Below are 18,641 nucleotides of genomic sequence, written 5' to 3' on the forward strand. Positions count from 1 at the left end.
CACATCAAAGTTTAGAAAGCATAACCACTTCTTAATGGCAATCTTTCCAAAGTGCATCACATCATTCCTAGCCTCATCAATGACCTCATGAAGTGCGATCCCCGATCCCCGGAGGCCCAGAGGAGATGATGAGTTTATCTCTCGCCCTTGGACTTGATTCCCCAGATCCCAGCACCTTCCTTAGGGCTGGGGAATTTTCTGCCTCTGGTGACCTTGAAAGCCTCCAGATCAGAGGACAGAAAGTCCTCCCTCTTTAACCCTTGCCACACTGTCTATTACTTGCATAGTCTCCTAGCACTGCCAAGCTAGAACAGTTGAATGTTGCAATTGCAAACAGAAAACCATAATCGTCAAGTTAAGTGTCTCATCTGTCCATGGGTGGAAGTCAGTATCCTGGAGGGAAGGCTGGAGTGTCTTCTACCCTCTATGCTGGAGTACACACTTAGATTTTATGACAATCTGCGTTGCAACTCTGGTTCAGGTTGTGTGTCAAGTTTCCAGATGTCTAAGTGCTGAATATATAGAGCATGGCTATCAGGAATTTTGAGAGAAATTTCTGGTGGGCTTTTCGGTAGAAAAATTTCACTTTGTTCTTCAGGCTCTCCAGGGAAACTGCAATTTTCCTAAATTACGTATGTTTTAAGAAATTTCATATTTATGTGTAATTCTAAAACCTCTTCCTTGATTGTAAACCCATTTTTTATGAGTCAGTCCTTAAGGAAGATGGCCCCAGCTGCTTTCCTCTTTCATACATCAATGTTGCTGTCTATTATTTCTTATTCAAAACTGTGGGGCCAAATTCCCTTATAGTAATCCCTCTGAAGGATGGCTTTCACAAACAGAAGCGAAGGTGCTCGGTTATATATCATACATGCAAAAAAAAAAGAGTTCATGCAAAATCATCAATCCATTTTGAATTGAGAAAATCTGATCTTTCACACTAAACAATAACAATGGGATTGCTGGTCTTTCAAAAATCAGTAGCGCATTTTACAGAAAAACTGCTTACAGACAAATTACAAAAAGTATTTCAATATTTGTCTTTTTGAATATTGTTCCAGTGCCATTTGGGGCAAACAGAACCCTTTGGTTGTGAGAATGAATATAGAGGGAAGTGGGTGGAAAAACACATTACATTTTGAATTGTATGCATTTTGTTCAAAATAATCATTTTAGAGATAAAGCAAACCCAAATTAAAAATAAAACCCAGGCCAGTCTAGCACATGCCATCCAGATTCATTCCATCCTAGTGTTAGAGACATGGATATATTTTAGCTTAATTTGTTTAAATTTATTTTTATTCTGCTTTATTGTTGTAAGAACATTTAAGATGAGATCTATTTTCTGAACGTACATTTAAGTGTGCAATACTTTGTTGACTTATATACAATGTATAGCAGAACTCTAGAATTTACTCATTTCACTTCACCGGAACTTAATGCCCATCGATTAATAATACTTTTACTCCCTGCAAGCCCCATCCCCCCACAGGCAACTTATTTCACACTTTGGTTCATTTGACTGAAGTGATAATTAGTAAACAGAATACTTATTTTGTACTTGTCATAGGTAACACATTATTTTTACATTATGAAAGGGAAAGGAGAGCAAGAGGAAAGGTTTCTGAAGCCAGAGACGATGTCTGTATTTCCTCCTTTCTCTTCCACGTGGAACAGCATTTCCTTGGTCCAGCTCAGATCTTCAGCTAGGAACCGGCTCCGGAGCCGGAGGAGGTGGGGCTGACTCTTTCTGTTTCCCAAGTTCAGCACAGCTCCTCAGGCTTCCTTATCAGAAGCCAGAAAAGAAGGCAGAGGCCACTCACCCTTTGCCTCTGCCTAAGTATAGCAAGTAGCATATTTATTTCCTTGCTCGACAATCTCGTTTTTAATGGCAACCACTTGATCTTCCAGCTGTTTCAGTTGCTCCGCTTTTTCTTGTCTACTCAGATGCAGATCTTGGATCTTCTTTTCTAAATCTGAAACAAGAAAATGAAGGCAAGGAGAGATTGGGTTTTGGTGGATTCTTCCTGGATACCCGCCTTACATGAAACACGGGGATTTCTGTGCCTCTTAAAGACATATTTAGCTGTGCGTTGTGATTCAACAGACAAAACATGTATTGTCACCAGGCTTCTCAAAGTTTTCACACAAATCAGAACAAACTGATGTTTTTGTCTAAAAAGTATTTTACATCCAATGGCATCTATCAATGCCAGTCAAAAGCTTGTTAGAGCTTGTTAGAAATGAAAAGGTGGAGGATGAGCCTTGATTGGACTTGGTGACTATTTCCATAGGTTTGCTCTTGCTGTTTTAACTTCACTTTTTAACATGTGTTCACCACTTTAGGGGTTCTCAGTCTTTCAGTAAAAAAAGACTGACATTTTCATTTCTTCATTCTGCTCTGCGGATATTCAAGCCCTTGAACAGGAAAAGCAAAGTGATGCCTTCCACTCTTACCCATCCATCTGTCCATTCATCCATCTGTCCGTCCATCCATCCATCCATCCACCCATCCTTCCAATTTACCCACTCTTCATTCAACAAATACCTGGTAATTATGGTAAACCCCAGCAAGGAGCCCACAGAATATTGGATGGAAGAGGTATAGAGGGCCACAGTTAAGAGTGAGAAGTGCCTTTAGAAAAAGAAACTTCTCGGGGTGCCTGGGTGGCTCAGTGGTTTGGGCTGCTGCCTTCGGCTCGGGTCATGATCTCAGGGTCCTGGGATTGAGCCCCGCATCGGGCTCCCTGCTCCGCAGGAAGCCTGCTTCCCTCTCTCTCTCTCTCTCTCTCTCTGCCTGCCTCTCTGCCTACTTGTGGTCTCTGTCTTTCAAATAAATAAATAAAATCTTAAAAAAAAAAAAAAAGAAAGAAAAAGAAACTTCTCATAGGTTGAAGTGGAACTTCTTAAAGAAGGAAGGTAAATGTCCCACTTTCCCCTGACAGGTCAAACCTGGATCATGAGGAGGGAGTTGTCAAACTAGCCTGGAGCATATGTTTAGAGCAAGGAACTGGATTGCGGAAGAATTTGGAAACCATTCGGTGAACAAAAGATGAAGATGAACTAACTGGTGATGTTTTATATAGAGAAAGAAGAAGATTCGGGGCATGTCCTGTCGTTATTTTCCAGTATTTGAGGCCTAGGAAAGCAGAGGAAATGTATTTTGTCATCCCGAGGAAATAGAATGAAACCAGCAGGTGAAACCTCCGTGAAGGAAAATTTTGTCTGATTTTAAAGAACTTTCTAGCAGTCACAGCTGTTCAAAGAAAGAGCTGCTACCGGAGGTGGTGAGCATCCTGTCTCTCAAAACTTAAATATAGATCATTTGGGATTGAAAAAGACATTCAGCGCTGGACGTGTATTTGTACTAAGAGGCAAAAAGACCCCTGCGCCTCTTTCATAGAAGTCAGTGAGGCTGTGCGGGTTCCTCTTCATTCACCTCCGCATTCACATCCACTCTCCGTCCTGCTCTGTCCTGGAAAGCTAGCTTTGGTGGATGACATCATCGGGCTCCTGGGATCTCTGGAGTTCATTCACGCTTGGCCACCGGACAGTTCAGAGAAGTGATCGGGGACGGGAGGGGGCGGGGAGAGTGAAGAGGCTGTCCCCGTGGAGCCGAAGGGTTCTGGCAGTCCTTCCACCTCTCCCCTCAGCCTGCAGGGAGGCCCCGTGCCTTTGGCTCCATCAACCAGACAGCGACGTCAGAGCATTCGCCCTCCCTCACCCCTGCTCCCTCGAGCCCAGGGATGCTGACGGCTTCTCAATGAAGCCAGTCACACAACACCCGCCACACCCTCAGCGGAGTCTCGGAATTCCTGTGAGTTTTGAAGAGTTCCTCCCATCAAGAAGTAGTGGTTATTTGCCTTCTGCCCTCAAACCGGGTCCAGCTGGGCCTGTCGGGGTGACCAACAGGAAGTAAGAGAAATCAATGCACAGGACCCCAAGAGTCTTAGGGCTCCCCTGCTCACTGTCGGGACACCTGACCCAAGCGAGCTGTAGAGCCTGCTGGGCTGAAAGAGCCCGTTGAAAGAGGGCCCAGCATCTCAGTCAAGCTGACCCCAGACTGGCCAGCCAATGCACCCATCAGCTGAGAGCAGCTGCTTGGGTCACCAGGCACAGACCCACAGAAGAACCACCAAGGCAACCCACAGAAAAACCAGGCATGGTTGTTGTTCTAATTCCCAAATATGGAGGGAGCTTTGTTATTCAGTGAAAAGATAACTGAGCCAACTCTGGCTCAGTGATCCAGAATTATCTCCAAGTGTGCTGCCCGGTTCTCACTGTGACCCAGACTGGCACAAAGTTCTGTGGAAGGAACCTGGCTGTGGCCTGGAGGCGTTTCTCCACTCTCTCCACTTTGACCCTGCCAAGGTAAGGAAAGGCTCCTTTCTGAGGTCCCCTGGCCACTTCTTCCTACCAGGGGGAACTAGAGGGCCGCCCTAGTGGGCCAGACCCTTCTCCAGTCACAGCGTCAGCAAGGTGGCCAAGCTGATGTCTTATTTTCCTCCCGAAGAGAGCCAAAAAAGTGGAGTGTATGGTCTTAGACCTTGTTTAGAAGGAAGGTCCCTGACTTCTCTTCTGACCTAATTTCAAAAATTGTGGAAGTTCTAGTCTATGGGAATAAGTGGAAACAATTTGGGCCTCGATATAAAACATGAGACAGAAAATATCCTTCCTATTTTTTTGTTCCTCCATTTAGTTCTGGAAATAACAGCAACTGACTTTTGAATCTTTCCTAGTAATTCCTTTTTAAAAGTATTAGGAAAATACTGGAAAGGACAATTGTGTAAGTCATATAAATGTCAGAGATGTAAATAAAAAGTGGTGTTTTTCCTCTTCACTCTCCCTCTCCCCAGAAATGATGAATGTTAATGATTTAGTATGTATATTTCCTGACTTTGGCCCATACCAATGTTGCATTTTCATTTTTTTTTTCATGTCATGGTGGTGATATGAGTGGTTCTAAGGCCAAAGACTCATGTTACAACAAAGAAGCGTTATAAGTGAGGAATCTTGGTTGTTTGAATATCTTGAGAGTCACTTATATTCCAAATGAATATGACTAACTTTAAAGTTTTGGAGACAATAAATGCAACCAAAAGTAAAACTAGACCACTCATCATTGGCTATTTCTTGATGATTTCGAGGTAGTTGCTAAGGGCATGATGCCTTTCCAGAAAAACTATGAGTACCTGTTGTGGGGGAAAAAAGATTCTAATTAACTTCCTGATTGTGTGTATTCCATGTTTACTACACTGGGTGTGCATCCAAATTTCCATTTTTGATCAAAATCCTGGTCCAGACTATGGTTCCTTCTGGAATGTTACCTACAGATCTGTATGAGATGACTAGTGCCTTGGGATCTAGATCATAGGGATTCTAAAGCAGTAATTTGCATGGGAGGAGAAAATAAGCAGCATAGGTTAGGACAGGGTTTCCTAAGTTTCTCAACATCCACCCTTAGAACTCTGGTCAAATAATTGTTCATCACAGGGCTGTCCTGTGTATTAATGTTTACAAGAGTCCCTGGCCCGCATCCACTCAATTCTAGTTGTACCCCCTAGTTGTGAGAAGCAGAAATGCCTTCAATACTTCTGTCCCCAGGGAGGGAGAGAAAAATCATTCCTGAGTGAGAACCAGGGTGTAAGGAAAAGGGCATTTCCGGTTGACCGAAGGCAATGGGCATTTGTTCCAACAAACACAGTGAAGACTCCCTGATATCCTTTGAAGTAAAACCATGCAAGTGTCTTGTTATATGTCAGTCCCCCACCCACTGACCAAATTCCTACTTCCTTGACTCGGTGCGCTCATAGGTAGTTGAACTGTGCCAATGATAAGTTGGTATAATTTCTACCAGGAGGGTGGAGTATTAGGTTACCGTCAAATTGGTGGAGTGTGTAATAGAATCAATTGAACTCCCATATGATCCAGTAATCCCCTTCCTGGGTATATATCTGAAGGTAATGAAATCCATATCTTGAAGAGATTATCTGTGTTCCTATGTTCATTGCAGCATTATTTATAATAAACAAGATATGGAAGTAACCTTTATCCCATCAATGGATAAAGAAAATGGGGGATGGGGTGTGTGTGTATAAAATTCAACCATAAAAAAAGAAGGAAATCCTGCCATTTGCAACAACATAGATGAACCTGGAGAATGTCATACCAAGTGAAAATAAGCCAGAGAGAGAAAGACAAATACTATATGCTCTCGCTCCTATGTGGAACCTTAAAAAAAAAAAAAAAAAGGCTAGAACTCACAGAAGCAGAGAGAACAATGGTGGCTGCCAAGGTCTAGAGGGTGGGGGAAATGGGGAGAGGTGGGGGAAATGGAGAGAGGCTGGGCAAAGGTACAGACTTCCAGTTTGAAGATGGAAAGCTTCTGGGGATCGAATGTTCCGTGTGGTGCTGACTTGTTGACAACATTGCATTGCACCGTACATGTGTGTCGATCTTAAGCATTCTTGCCATAAAAAGAAATAATAACTATGTGAGCAGATAGAGGTGTTGATTACCTTAATCGTGATGATCATTTCACAACGTGCATGTCCATCAAATTGTCACACTGTACACTAGACACGATTTCACCTGTCACCCAGACCTCGATACAGCTGGGAGAAAAGAAGAGTTACCTGCTATTCTTCTTATCTTGTCCTCTGTATCTGTGGCCAGTTTTTCCACTGCACCTTTTAGCTGATCCACTTTTTCCAAAGTAACCTTTGTCAGTCCTACAGAACCAGTCTTATGTTGAAGAGCAGTGTATTGGTTTCTCAGCTCTGCAAACTCCTGCAACAGAGCCACACACTCCCATCACCAGAAAATATTTATAAGGCATACACCCACGCACGATATTTTCCCGATACTGTTCCAAAAAGGAGCAAGAGGAAAACCGTGATCCAGTCAATAAGCTTGAGTCACTCTGACACTTCCAGGCTTTAATTTGCATTGTTTATCTTTTTTTTTTTTTTCAGGCTGAAAAACTCCTCAGTTTTGGTTAATTAAAATAAAATTGCTTTGTTATAAAGCAGCAATCATGACTCCGTGCGAAGGCAGCTATTTATGGGACACCAGTCATTTGCCCTAAATGACTTAAGGTGAGAGATACAGAGGACAGGAGTGATGCCTTCCTGCCTGTGACAAATCTCTGGGTCAGCTGGGTGGGACAGCAACCAGGGAAGGATGATCAGTGACGCTTTACAAGCACGGGTAGGTTTTTGTGGGCAAAAAGGTACGAGAGATGGGAGGCGGGGAGGTCCAGATGTTAGTACCAAGAGCTCCGTGGACATTCGAATGGCAATCTCGGGGGTCAGCCTGGGTGGTCGACAGTCTAGAATCTGGAACAGCTTAGTGAAGCCCAGGAAGGGAAATGGAGAGAGGATGGACAGTAAATATGTCTCCCAACCTCCCTTCCATAGAAAATGTGCTCAACTCCCCCATCTGTGGGAAATTACCCAGCACATTAGGAATGAAAAGCAAGAGAATGGACCAATTGTAAGAACACTTTCCCATTTTTCCCGTGTTTAAGCTACCCTATTAACGCAACCAACCAGAGATATCCTGCTGAGAAAATGAGTTGATAGTTTCTTTCAGCAACCTAGATGAATAGGGTATTTCCCACAACTGTTTAATTAACTCACACTGACTTTTGTAACTTGACCTATTCTCTTTGGCAGGTGACTTTCACTTCTTTGTTTTCGTGATCGGTTATGTGATTGAGTTAGAGTAAAGGGTAAATGCACCCAAGACAGACCAATGGCACGAATCCTGAACATCTGAAAGGAAGGAAACACTGGACGAGGATACCACTGGGAGTCCTAGGAGTAGGAGATGCGGGGAGGAAACACTGCATCCTAATTTGGTCAAAGGACTTCTGTCTTCCCTGGAATCACCCTCCACGACAGAAGAGCCTTCATGCCCATCGGGATCCCTACTCACACATGCCAGTGAGCGCAGTCCTGCACTAAGGGAACTGCTGATAAATGGCACAGTGAGCTGAGGTCAGAGGATTAGCCTTCAAAGAGGCTCTGTCTGTCTGCTCTTGGTGGCACCGGCGGGGCTAATGACCTGCTTGAGGTCCCCGGCCTGGCGTTGGGCCGATGCAGCCTGAGCGGTCACACGGGCAGCTTGCTCTCTGTTCCTCTGCAACTTGGTCTGCAGCCCGGAGAGCCTGTCCTCCAGCACAGACGACTGCTTTGCTAAGTCCCACTCATTCTTGGTGTGCTTGGCTTTCTTTTCGGCCTGTTGTTGATGGAAAGACCAGAGAGGAGAAAGTTTCTTTAGGTAACAGACCACAAAAAGACAAATGATATAATTACCCCTCAGCAAGTAAGTGCGGTAGGAAGGGAGAAGGAATCATCCCTTCGCTTTTCCATTAAAAACAATATTGTAAGATAATATTTCAGACAAACACAAGGTCATAGAAGCAACTATGACACGTATCCATGGTGGCCGGGTTAAGAATAAAGCCCCACCAGCGAGCTAAGCTCTCCTCACACCCCCTCATTCCCCACAAAGGTAACCATTATCCTGAATCTAACGCTTGTCGTTCCACGTACTTCTAGTGCTTTTTTCTAGATCCCGCGCAGCGCGCCTACCGTGCGGTATTTTCTTAACTTTATACAAATATATGATGGCTGCATATTTCTGCAACTTGAATTTTAATTCAAAATTATGCTTGTACAGTTCTTCCTGGCTAATTTGCATAGCTCTTGTTTATTCAGTTTCAGCAATTTAAAGCATTCCATTGTTTGAGTATACAATTTATGTTTCTATTCTCCAGCGGATGTGGGTGGCTTCTCATTTTTCCTCCTTACAAATAATAATAAACATCTTATCTTCCTTTCTTCTTTCCGTGGCTCTATTTGTCCCATCTAGCAGTCAGATCTGACTGGTCATCTGTTAGCTCTTGTATCTTGCTCTTGGGTCATAATTTCAACACCTTCTTTGATTTTTGCAGGCATAACGAACATTCTGATTTTGTATTTTACATGGAGTACCTGTCTTATCCGCACTCTTGTTTCCTGTTTCTGGTGCCTCTTGCTCGAGGCAATTTGTTCTTTTATGTGTTCTGGGAGACATTTTTGAGGCTCAGTTTGAAGGTGCATTCCTCGGGAGGGGATTTCCACTGGCCTCTGGCAGGCATCTCGGGCGCTATCAGCCCACGACCACTTTAAGGCCCCACTGTTGTCGGGGCCACACAGGTAGTGTGAATGCTACCCTTGAACTCATGTAAGAGCCAGCCAGTGGTTAGCAATTCTTAGTGAAGACCTTCCTCCCCCACAGCAAGTGTCTATTGGCACTGCGCCTGCGCGTGCACACATGTGTGTGTTTGTGTGTGTGTGTGTGTGTGTAGCTGTGTGCACACACACGTGTGTGAGTCCACGCAGCAGTAGGGAGTAGCAGCTGAACATTTCACTGAGGATTTTGCCTTTCCAAGCGGGGGTCATATGCTCTCCTTGCGTGGGCTTTGTTTTCTGTCTCTGCTCATGGTGAGGATTAAAATCAACAGCTCGGGCGCCTGGGTGGCTCAATCATTAAGCATCTGCCTTCAGCTCAGGTCATGATCCCAGGGTCCTGGAATCGAGCCCTGCACTGGGCTCCTTGCTCTGGAGGAAGCCTGCTTCTCCCTCTCCCACTTCCCCTGCTTGTGTTCCCTCTCTTGCTGTGTCTCTCTCTGTCAAATAAATAAATAAAATCTTAAAAAAACAAAAAACCCCGACAGCTCTCCCACACCTCCGCCTGCCATCAGGTTCATGCTTTGTTATCTCTCTGGATTCATACTTCCCTGTCGTGGTTGGCCTCTGAAGATTTCCTCCATCTCTTTCTAATTCAGGTATGTATTAAATTAAAAAAATATATATATCCCAGACAACATTTTGGGTATTTTTCTATTAGGAGGGTTCCACAGGAGCCCTGGCCTACCATATTTATAGGGGGCAGGGGGAACTCCAAAAACCTTCTTGTTCCTTTGGACGTATTTTTTTTTAAAGAGCACAAATCTACAGCCTTTCTGTAAAGGACCAGACAGTAAATGTTTTATGCTCTGTGGCCCATGAAGTCTCTATTGTAACCACTCAGCTCTGTGTTACTATGGTGCAAAAGCAGGCACAGACAATACGGGGCTGGATTCCAATAAAACTTTGTGATTTTGGATAAAAAACAAAATAAAAAAACAAAAACAGTATGCCGATTTGACCCACAGGCTGTATTTTGCCATCCCCTGTTCTAGCATATATGCCTCAAATGGGAAAACCTAGAGGCCTTCTTTGTTTTTTTGGGGGGGGGGTTGCTACCCTATATTTGCAACCTGTTCAAGTCTAACCTCTTTATTTCCTGGTGCACTACTTCCTGTTCTGTCCCTTTCTGCTTTTCTTTTCAAAACACGTGTATTTAGATCTGTACAACCCAGCTGAAAAACAGAGACTGGGAGCTGGCATTCTAGGGGGAAAGGGAAGGACCGGAGGACGGAGCCTTGGAGGAAGACATGTCACACAGCTTGGAACTAGGTCCTATCCTGTCCTCCCACTGCCAGACTTCCTCTCCCAGATCCATAGTGTGGGTTAAACCAGGCCTGGCTCCCACCAAGCTCTGGATGGAACACTATCTTTTGCGTGAGATATCCTTTCAGTCCTAAGATACTCGGATGAGATTTCATGCCAAACCTGCCAGTTACAAAAACCTGGCAACAATGAACTTTATTTCTTTGCCTTGTGAGCTCTAGTAACTCTATTGCTTTCCTTGGAATCAGAAGGGATAAACCCCTGCCTCAAATATACCTTTAATTAGCTGTGTGACCTTAGGCAAGTCACTTAACCTCTTTGAGTCTCTGTTTCCTCATTTACAAGCTGGTAGTAGCACCTGCTTCGTCCCCAAGGAGGGGTCAGCCTGATGCCGTAAGAACTCCGTTGAACATCAGTTAAATGCATCACACCACCCCCCCCTTTCATTTTGTCCTATAATCATCCCATCAGGCAGGTCAGGCAAGCATGACATTGGCACACGTCAAAACCAGGCTGTCTCCCCATTCAAAGTCTTTTTCAGTTTGTTTCCAAAAAGATAAATACCTGTAGTGTGCTCTCTTTAATTTTCTTGATCTCCGCCATCAGCTGTGTAATGGTAGAGTTTACCCATCCTTGGGTGACTTGAACTTGTTGCAACTCATTCAGCGTTTTGTCAAGGTTTAATAGAACATTTGCTGCTTTTCTAAGGTAGGATATTAACGTGTCAGATTAGATAAATACACAATTATTCATTTGTTTCACCTTGGGAGTCCCTTTGGCTCTGCGAAAAACTTAGCTGAATTATTTATAAAGCAAATTTAAATTGCTCTTATGCAAGGCCAAATCCTGAAATCTTTATTTTGAGAAATAGGTAGGTTGAAATGCCAATAACAACACATATATATGCATATCAAGTAGAGACAGGTGTGAAAATCAAAGATACAGGTCTTGTTTATTTTTAATCTGTCATAACGAGAGAGGCTCGAGGACCATCACCGGCGAGTTTTGAACAGAATAACTATGCTCAGCCAGTTCCCGTTCCCTAATTTCTCACACTTCAGCCACACTCTAAATCCTCACCACAGTGGGGGTGGGAGAGTTAAGGGGCCCCACAGACAGCAAAGAGAACTAAAAGCCCTCCTTTTCCAGGCTGTGTTTATTCAGGTTTATTTAAGCTCCACTGACATTCTAGCTGCCAGGGGCCCCGTCGGAGGTTAAAATCACAAGCATTCCAAGTGATTGTCTATTTTACAGAAATCAGCTCACCTCAAGTCCACACTCCCCAGATACTTGGATCTGTGGGCTCAAGACCACCTTTGGAGGAATGTGCCAAGTGAGCGAACTATCAGATAGACCTTTGCAGAGGCATAATTAGAAATGTGCGTGGAAGGGAAAACCAGCTAAACTGCAAAACATCCCCTGCCCCATGCAGCCCTAACTCTCCTCCCAGTGGAGTCTCTCTATTTTTTAAAAAGGGTCTTTTTTTTTTTTTTTAAAGAGCTGTTTTAGATTCGTAGCAAAAATGAGCAGAAGGTGCAGAGAGTTCCCTGTACCCCCTGCCCCCCGACACTCACAGCCTCTCCAGTTATCAACATCCCTGCCAGAGGCAGACATTTGTTAGCACTGATGAACCTACATCGACACATCACAGACACCGAAGTCCAGAGTGTACACTGGGGTTCACTCTTGGTGCTGCCCATTCTGTGAGTCTGGACAAATGTGTAATGACATGCAGTCATCGTTCCTGTATCACACAGAGTATTTTTACTGCCCTCAAAGTTCTCTCTGCTCCACCAATTCATCCCTCCCCTCAGCCCCTGGCAACTACTGATCTTTTTCACTGTGTCCACGGCTTTGCCTTTTCCAGAATATTCTATAGGTGAACCACACAATAGGTAGGCTTCCCCTTTCTTTACTTCTTTTCCTTACAGGTCCATAAGGGGTTCAGGAGCCTTCCTTTCTCATAACATCCCCCACCATATCTTCATATTTAGTCTTCTTCCTTTAAATTTTCAATGTAACTACTTTTAGAGTAAATTGAGAAAATATCTAAAAATAGAAAAAGAAAAAGAAGCAGAAGTGGAAGAAAAAGAGGAGGAAGAGGAAGGGAAAGAAGAGAAGGAAGAACAGGAGGAGGAGGAGGGAGAGGAGGAGGCAGCAGCACAGAAAGAGCAAAAAAAAGACATTATCAGGAAGGGAAAAATGTACCATTAACCGTATCACCTTATAAGATATCAGCACATTCTAGCATTTTTGTTCTACAATTTTTTTCTTTCCACGACGGAGACCGTCTTCTTTATATACTGTTACCTTGTTTTTAAAAACATCAACAATCCCTGCATGTTACAAAGAACCTTTCCTCAGCATCATTTTTAACAGCTGTGTGACCGTACTGCACTTACTTATTCTTCCTGATTGTAAGTACCAAAGCTGGAAGGGGTTGGGCTCATGGGGAAGTCTGGCACACTTCAATTATCCAAGTGGCAGGGGACATGGAGAAGGCAGGTCAGCCCTCAACTGTTGGGCGTCCTGACACGACGGCATTGCCACTACCCAGCTGACCCCACCTAAAACCTAAAGCACCAAGATGCCTTTTCCGTTGGCTTGGCTAAGTTGGCAAGAACAAAAGGAAGCATGAGTTAATGGACTCCGTGTACCGTATCTGTAGTTTTACTCCCAGGTTAGTCATGAGGCGCTATCTTTGTTTCTTCTATTCCTTGCTGTCATATATTTTTAGTGTAGTCTTTAAAAAAAAAAAATTTAGATCTTCCAAGTACTGTCTATTATGGTAAATGTAGAAAGCATCAGACATAGGTCAGCAAGAAAGGGAAAAGACACCCATATTCCCACCACCTGTTAAGATATTGGCAGACAGCTAGTTTATGGCACGGATTGGTATAAAGACTAATAGGTCACTGCAAAGGTATTCCAAGTCTGTAGCAAGTGGGAAACAAGCATTCCTGCCCACTGCCTCCCAATTCCCCAGCTTCCCGAGGCTCCTGCAAGCAGCTTAGCTCTCACCTTGGGCACTAACCTACTGGACAGTAATTTCATTTGAATGTTAAGTAGCTCCTCACACAGTTGGCCTTTTAGCAGCTGTTCTGGGCAAGCAAGATGAGAACATGAATACTATACTCACTCAGCATCTTCTGCCTTCACCAAAACCTCCTGGGCTTCCTTGGCTGCATTATGTAGCCTGTCTTCATCTGCTCCATCGTCCTCACAGAGCAGCATCAGCTTCTGCACTTTGTCAAGTTCATGGGTTAGATTCTGCGATGTCATGGGTAGATGGACATCAAGTACGCGATTTGCGACCTTCTCTATATCCTCCGGAGGCACGTTTTCCTCTTAAATAAGAAGGTGGTTTTAGGTCATCGCGTCTCCTTATTAAACTGTATCTTGTAAATACAACCCCAATGAACTCGAAGTCAAAAGTACATGCAGCTGATTATGTGTCCCTGGGACACAGGGATTAGACTGTCTACATCCCGTAGATTCTTCTTCATCCCCAGTTTTCCCTTCTCTCTGAAAGAAGCACCATTCATGTAGTGTTGAATACATGCTGCACAAATGGTTGCTGGAAAACTGAAAACCTACAGGCTTGCGATGTTGTGTATGTTTTGCGAAACATCCTCCTGCGAACCAGTTAAGTCCTGGTTCAAAAGCAAGTACAACGGTTAGATGCCTGTCACCAAGATTTGAATACGAATGAATGAGACATGGGGAAGCACCAGGTCTGGACCCAATAAAACTTGATTCTAATCCTCTGTGACATCAGAAAGGCTCCCAGTTGTTGCTTGGGACAACTCTAACTGACGCTATCACTCAAAGTCCTATTTCGAGAAGGGAACTCGACAATAGAGAGTTAAGACCCGGATGAGTAATGGGTTATCTGGAAACTGTTAAATATACCACTGCCCTGCTCTTCAGGAAAACAGCATCAGCCTTCCCTGAGAACGGAAGCAGCAGATGGACTGTTAGGGTCTGGGATGCTAACACTTTGTGTCGCTCTGGCTCCTTACGGAGGCATAATGCTGAATCCCTTGCGGGAAGTTGGAGATCTAGTCCTCAAGGGGCTGACCATGCAGTGGGGGAAGAAAAGCCATTCCATTTCAATATTAATAACATAAGAACAGAGATGATACACAGAAGACAAAGTGATACGGGATCCAGAGGGCGGAGAAAATATTTCAAGAAGAACCTCCAAAAGGCACATACGTTGAGGCTGGAGGACAGCAGAGTTTGTACCTATGGGAGTGGGGTAAAGGCAGGGGTAAAGGCATTCCAAGCTGAGCAAAACTCAGACACCAAAGTTGGCTGCAGCAAGAAGCCGTCCTCGGATCACTGCTGGCGGCAGAGAGTGGAGTCGCAGTGCGGGGCTGCACGTCCCGAAAGGCTGGGGGCAGAGCCCAGGAGCCTTGACAGGGGAGGCTGAGGAACTTGGAATTTCTTCAGGAGGGAGCGGGCACCACAGACACCTTCCAGCATTTGACAGACATGACATGAGTCTATATCCCTTTGGTAATCATTTTGTTCTAGCTTTTTATTTAAAATAAAAGGACTATTTTACTTCCTGTCATGTTTTTGGAAAAAAAAAAAGTAATGAGATTATTTTGTGTGTGAGTAAATCACTCTCATGATTGAAATAGCATGTACTGTACTCAGAAGTTGGCTCTTGAAAGAAAGAGTACTTCCTTTTATTAAAAAAGTTCTAATAAAAAGTAACTTTAAGTTGGCCCCATATTCATCATCAAACATTTACTGGCATTTGTTATGATATCGTAAATTCAAAATTTTGATACGGGCCTTGTAGGAGAAGTGGCAGCTAACTTTGTCCATGGGGAATTTCAGACCACAAGGAAAATATAAAGATGGTCAAGATGAGCAGAAGAGTGCAGCCACCATACAATTTAATAACACTTGGATTTGGGCTTCATGGAAAGGATAGAGGAAGAAAAATTGGTGAGATGAGGGTACTGCTTCCTGGGCACCAAGGGTCTTGGGACCCAGATCAGAGGTGTTTCTTTTACAGAATAGGATTTTTCCCTTTGCCTAGTCTAATGTTTGTTGTAATAATCTGGAGTTTTTTTTTTTTTTTTAATTCATTGGGGTAATTAAACTTTTTTAAAAATTAGAGATATATTGGGGCGCCTGGGTGGCTCAGTGGGTTAAAGCCTCTGCCTTCGGCTCAGGTCATGATCCCAGGGTCCTGGGATCGAGCCCCGCATTGGGCTCTCTGTTCAGCGGGGAGCCTTCTTCCCCACCCCCATCTCTGTCTGCCTCTGCCTACTTATGATCTCTCTCTCTCTGTCAAATAAATAAATAAAATCTTAAAAAAAAAATTAGAGATATATTCAGCAGCAATGCCAATAAGACCAGTAAGGGAATAGTCTCCATGACCAATGGCATGAGGTGGAAAGCAGCAGACCTTGCCTTCTGAACCATCAGTTGGGGCCCAGAAGCATATGGTGCCATTTTGCATGACTGGTCTGGCAATTTGGTTTTGGTTTGGTTTCTGTGCCTCAACTGACCTATATCTGCAGAAATAGCTAATGTGTTCCTTAAACCAACCAGTTCCTAGATCTGTGTCTAATCAACACCAATCCATCCAGCTAACACACTGAAAATTTGCTTTTGAACAAACAAAATGTCCAGTAGACCGATCTCATCCCATTCATTTTTACTGATTATTTTGGTCATTTTTACAGATGACTTGCGCTGCCTCATTTTATTCTTATTTCACAAATCAGGACTTGGGCTGAGTTCATATAGTATCTAGAAACATGGAGATAGAAAAAGCAATTGGCCATAGGAGTCTCTTACTACTATTAAACAGATTCACAAAGTGGTTTTAACGATGGTAACAGACATCCCAGTTGTCAGCTGATTCATGTGAGGAGCATTAAGTTATTGAATCTGGGAGATGGTGATGGAGAAGAAAACCTCTTATGATTTACTCCATATACGGTCATACCCAAGCTGGATTATTTGCAGAGAGGGAAGTTTCAGGTCAATTTCCAGCTGTACTATTTCATTTTTATCTTCAACTACTAAATCTCTGTAATTTAAAATAAACTTCTTAAAAAATAAAAGTGAACTTCTACAGTAAGGCACAATGAGGGATAATAGCATCATAATTATAATAATAAATGGATCAAATTATTCCTTTCAGTCGATCACAGAGAACCAATAGGAAACTTGGAAAATAATCTATAATAGTTAAAAACTGATATTTTAGATACCACCTCCCTATAGTATTTGGTATACTAACCGAAATCTGGTTTGCTTTGATCTTACACATTCTGTCAGCAGAGAAAATCATGGAATCATAACATTAAGAAATCTGATAGAATCATCATGTTAGACTTTTTTTCTTAAAACAAAAAACAACAACCCACTTTAAGCACCCACTTCATTTGTTTGAAATTTTAACTAAATTCTAGGACTTTTTACTAAATTGATCTTGTACAGATAGCCATATATTTTTTGATAGAATTAATATTTGGGAATTATTTTCATTAAGAAATTTTATATCAAAGGGTACATCATGTTTCTGATTTAGGCATTTCATTTCCACTTAATGTAATTTGAACTCAGTTATGATGTTTGAGTATATATTTAAAAACAAAAAACAAAGAAAAAGAAACAAAACTAGTCCCAATATATTTTTCTAATTACCTGACAAAAATGTTTTCAGTTTTTTGATTAAGAGATTCATTTTCTCTTCTTCAGATTCACTTTGATTTTTCATATTTCTCAGTTTCTCATTTAGCTGTAAGACACTGTTTTTGGAGATTTCTGCTAGTTTACTTACATTTTTGAGCTGGGATAAGAAAAAAATAACAATGAGGAAAACACAACAATTAGGCACATTGTGTGATGTTTAATTACCTAGTTGGACCAAAGGAAACTCACTAAAAACAAAATAGGAACATAGAGATTAAATAAAAGCTTCATTTTAAGGGATTTCTCTATAAGGTGATGTTATTTGTTTTCATTATCATGTTTGTTTAGTGTGAATTTATCTTGTGGTGTCTGGCCGGCTCATTTGGTAGAGCAAGTGACTCTAGATCTTGGGGTTGTGAGTTTGAGCCCCATGTTGTGTGTAGAGATTACTTAAAAAATAAAATCTGGGGACGCCTGGGTGGCTCAGTTGGTTAAGCAGCTGTCTTCAGCTCAGGTCATGATCCCAGGGTTCTGGGATCGAGTCCCACATCGGGCTCCTTGCTCGGCAGGGAGCCTGCTTCTCCCTCTGCCTCTGCTGCTCCTCTCCCTACTGCTCATGCTCTCTGTCACCCACTCTCTCTCAAATAAATAAATACAATCTTTAAAAAAAAATAAAAATAAAATCTGTAAAAAAATAATGTGAATATATCTCTTCAAACACTTAGTGATCAAAATTATTTGGAAACCATGTTGACCTAGTGCTAATGACTTTTCCTGGTACAAATGTAAAACAAAAATTCTGTTTTAATGAGACTTTAGCATTCTATAATGTCAGCAAATTACTTGGGACTACTTACAGTGGTCATAATGTTTAATAAGTTAAGAGCATTTTCTTTTATGTAAATTAAAATAATTACTCTTCTTGACATTCTTCAAATTGAAAAAATGTACTTACTCTGAAAGCTAAAAAGAAAGCATTCCTCCTTTTAATAAACGAGTTTGAACTCAGAGCAGGCTACAAAGATAAATTCCAAACCTCCTGTACACTTGGTGGAGGAATGATAAGTCTAAAAGTCTTGCCCTCTAGAAGTGCAAAGTTTTAATTATGTGATTTGAGAAAACTCCTGAGCTTTTCTTGACATTCCAACAAATTAGAGAAAGAGGGGAAAAAAAAAAAAAACACCCAGAAAGCAATAGGGGCACATCAGCAACAAGTTGAGCTGTATGGAATAAATTAATTGTGACAGAAGTAGGGCTAATTAGGATCAAACACAATTAGGAAAAAAAGAATCTCCCTTTATTTCCTCACAAAAGGAGTCAGCCTAATTTGAGCCATACGGATTTTTTGGAAAAGGATTTAGTTGCATTCATTGGAAATGATGAAACGAAAAAAATATTTACATGATGAAAAATATGTATCTTCATTTTTTTTGAGAGTTGTCCCTTAATTTTCCTAGAACTTTGAAATCTAAA

At 42.4% G+C, this 18,641-nt stretch overlaps 1 protein-coding gene and 1 long non-coding RNA gene across 8 annotated transcripts in view; one reads left to right on the plus strand and one right to left on the minus strand.

Annotated features, from left to right (window-relative positions):
- Nucleotides 1-18,641, plus strand: part of LOC309844782 — a 55,414-nt gene that overhangs the window by 24,827 nt on the left and 11,946 nt on the right. For 2 of the 5 annotated variants that reach the window (XR_014300896.1, XR_014300897.1), the window contains exon 3: nt 6,975-7,097. This is a non-coding gene — a long non-coding RNA (uncharacterized lncRNA). Of the gene's footprint in view, nt 1-2,945; nt 5,111-6,974; nt 7,098-7,676; nt 7,692-18,641 lie in introns of those variants that run through there. The other 3 variants (XR_014300895.1, XR_014300898.1, XR_014300899.1) reach the window with 3 other exon arrangements.
- The window catches only part of LAMB4 (laminin subunit beta 4), a 98,027-nt gene continuing 80,667 nt past the window's right edge, over nt 1,282-18,641 (minus strand). For 2 of the 3 annotated variants that reach the window (XM_082691973.1, XM_082691974.1), the window contains exons 31-36: nt 17,181-17,325; nt 13,642-13,849; nt 11,067-11,205; nt 8,068-8,241; nt 6,636-6,789; nt 1,282-1,976 (exon numbers count right to left, since the gene is read on the minus strand). In XM_082691973.1, the coding sequence (XP_082548099.1) occupies nt 1,837-1,976; nt 6,636-6,789; nt 8,068-8,241; nt 11,067-11,205; nt 13,642-13,849; nt 17,181-17,325 (960 nt within the window). In that variant the 3' untranslated portion in view covers nt 1,282-1,836. Of the gene's footprint in view, nt 1,977-6,635; nt 6,790-8,067; nt 8,242-11,066; nt 11,206-13,641; nt 13,850-17,180; nt 17,326-18,641 lie in introns of those variants that run through there. The other variant, XM_082691975.1, reaches the window with a different exon arrangement.

Source organism: Mustela nivalis (genome assembly GCF_964662115.1).
Source record: "Mustela nivalis genome assembly, chromosome: 12".
NCBI classification, from domain to species: Eukaryota; Metazoa; Chordata; class Mammalia; order Carnivora; family Mustelidae; genus Mustela; species Mustela nivalis.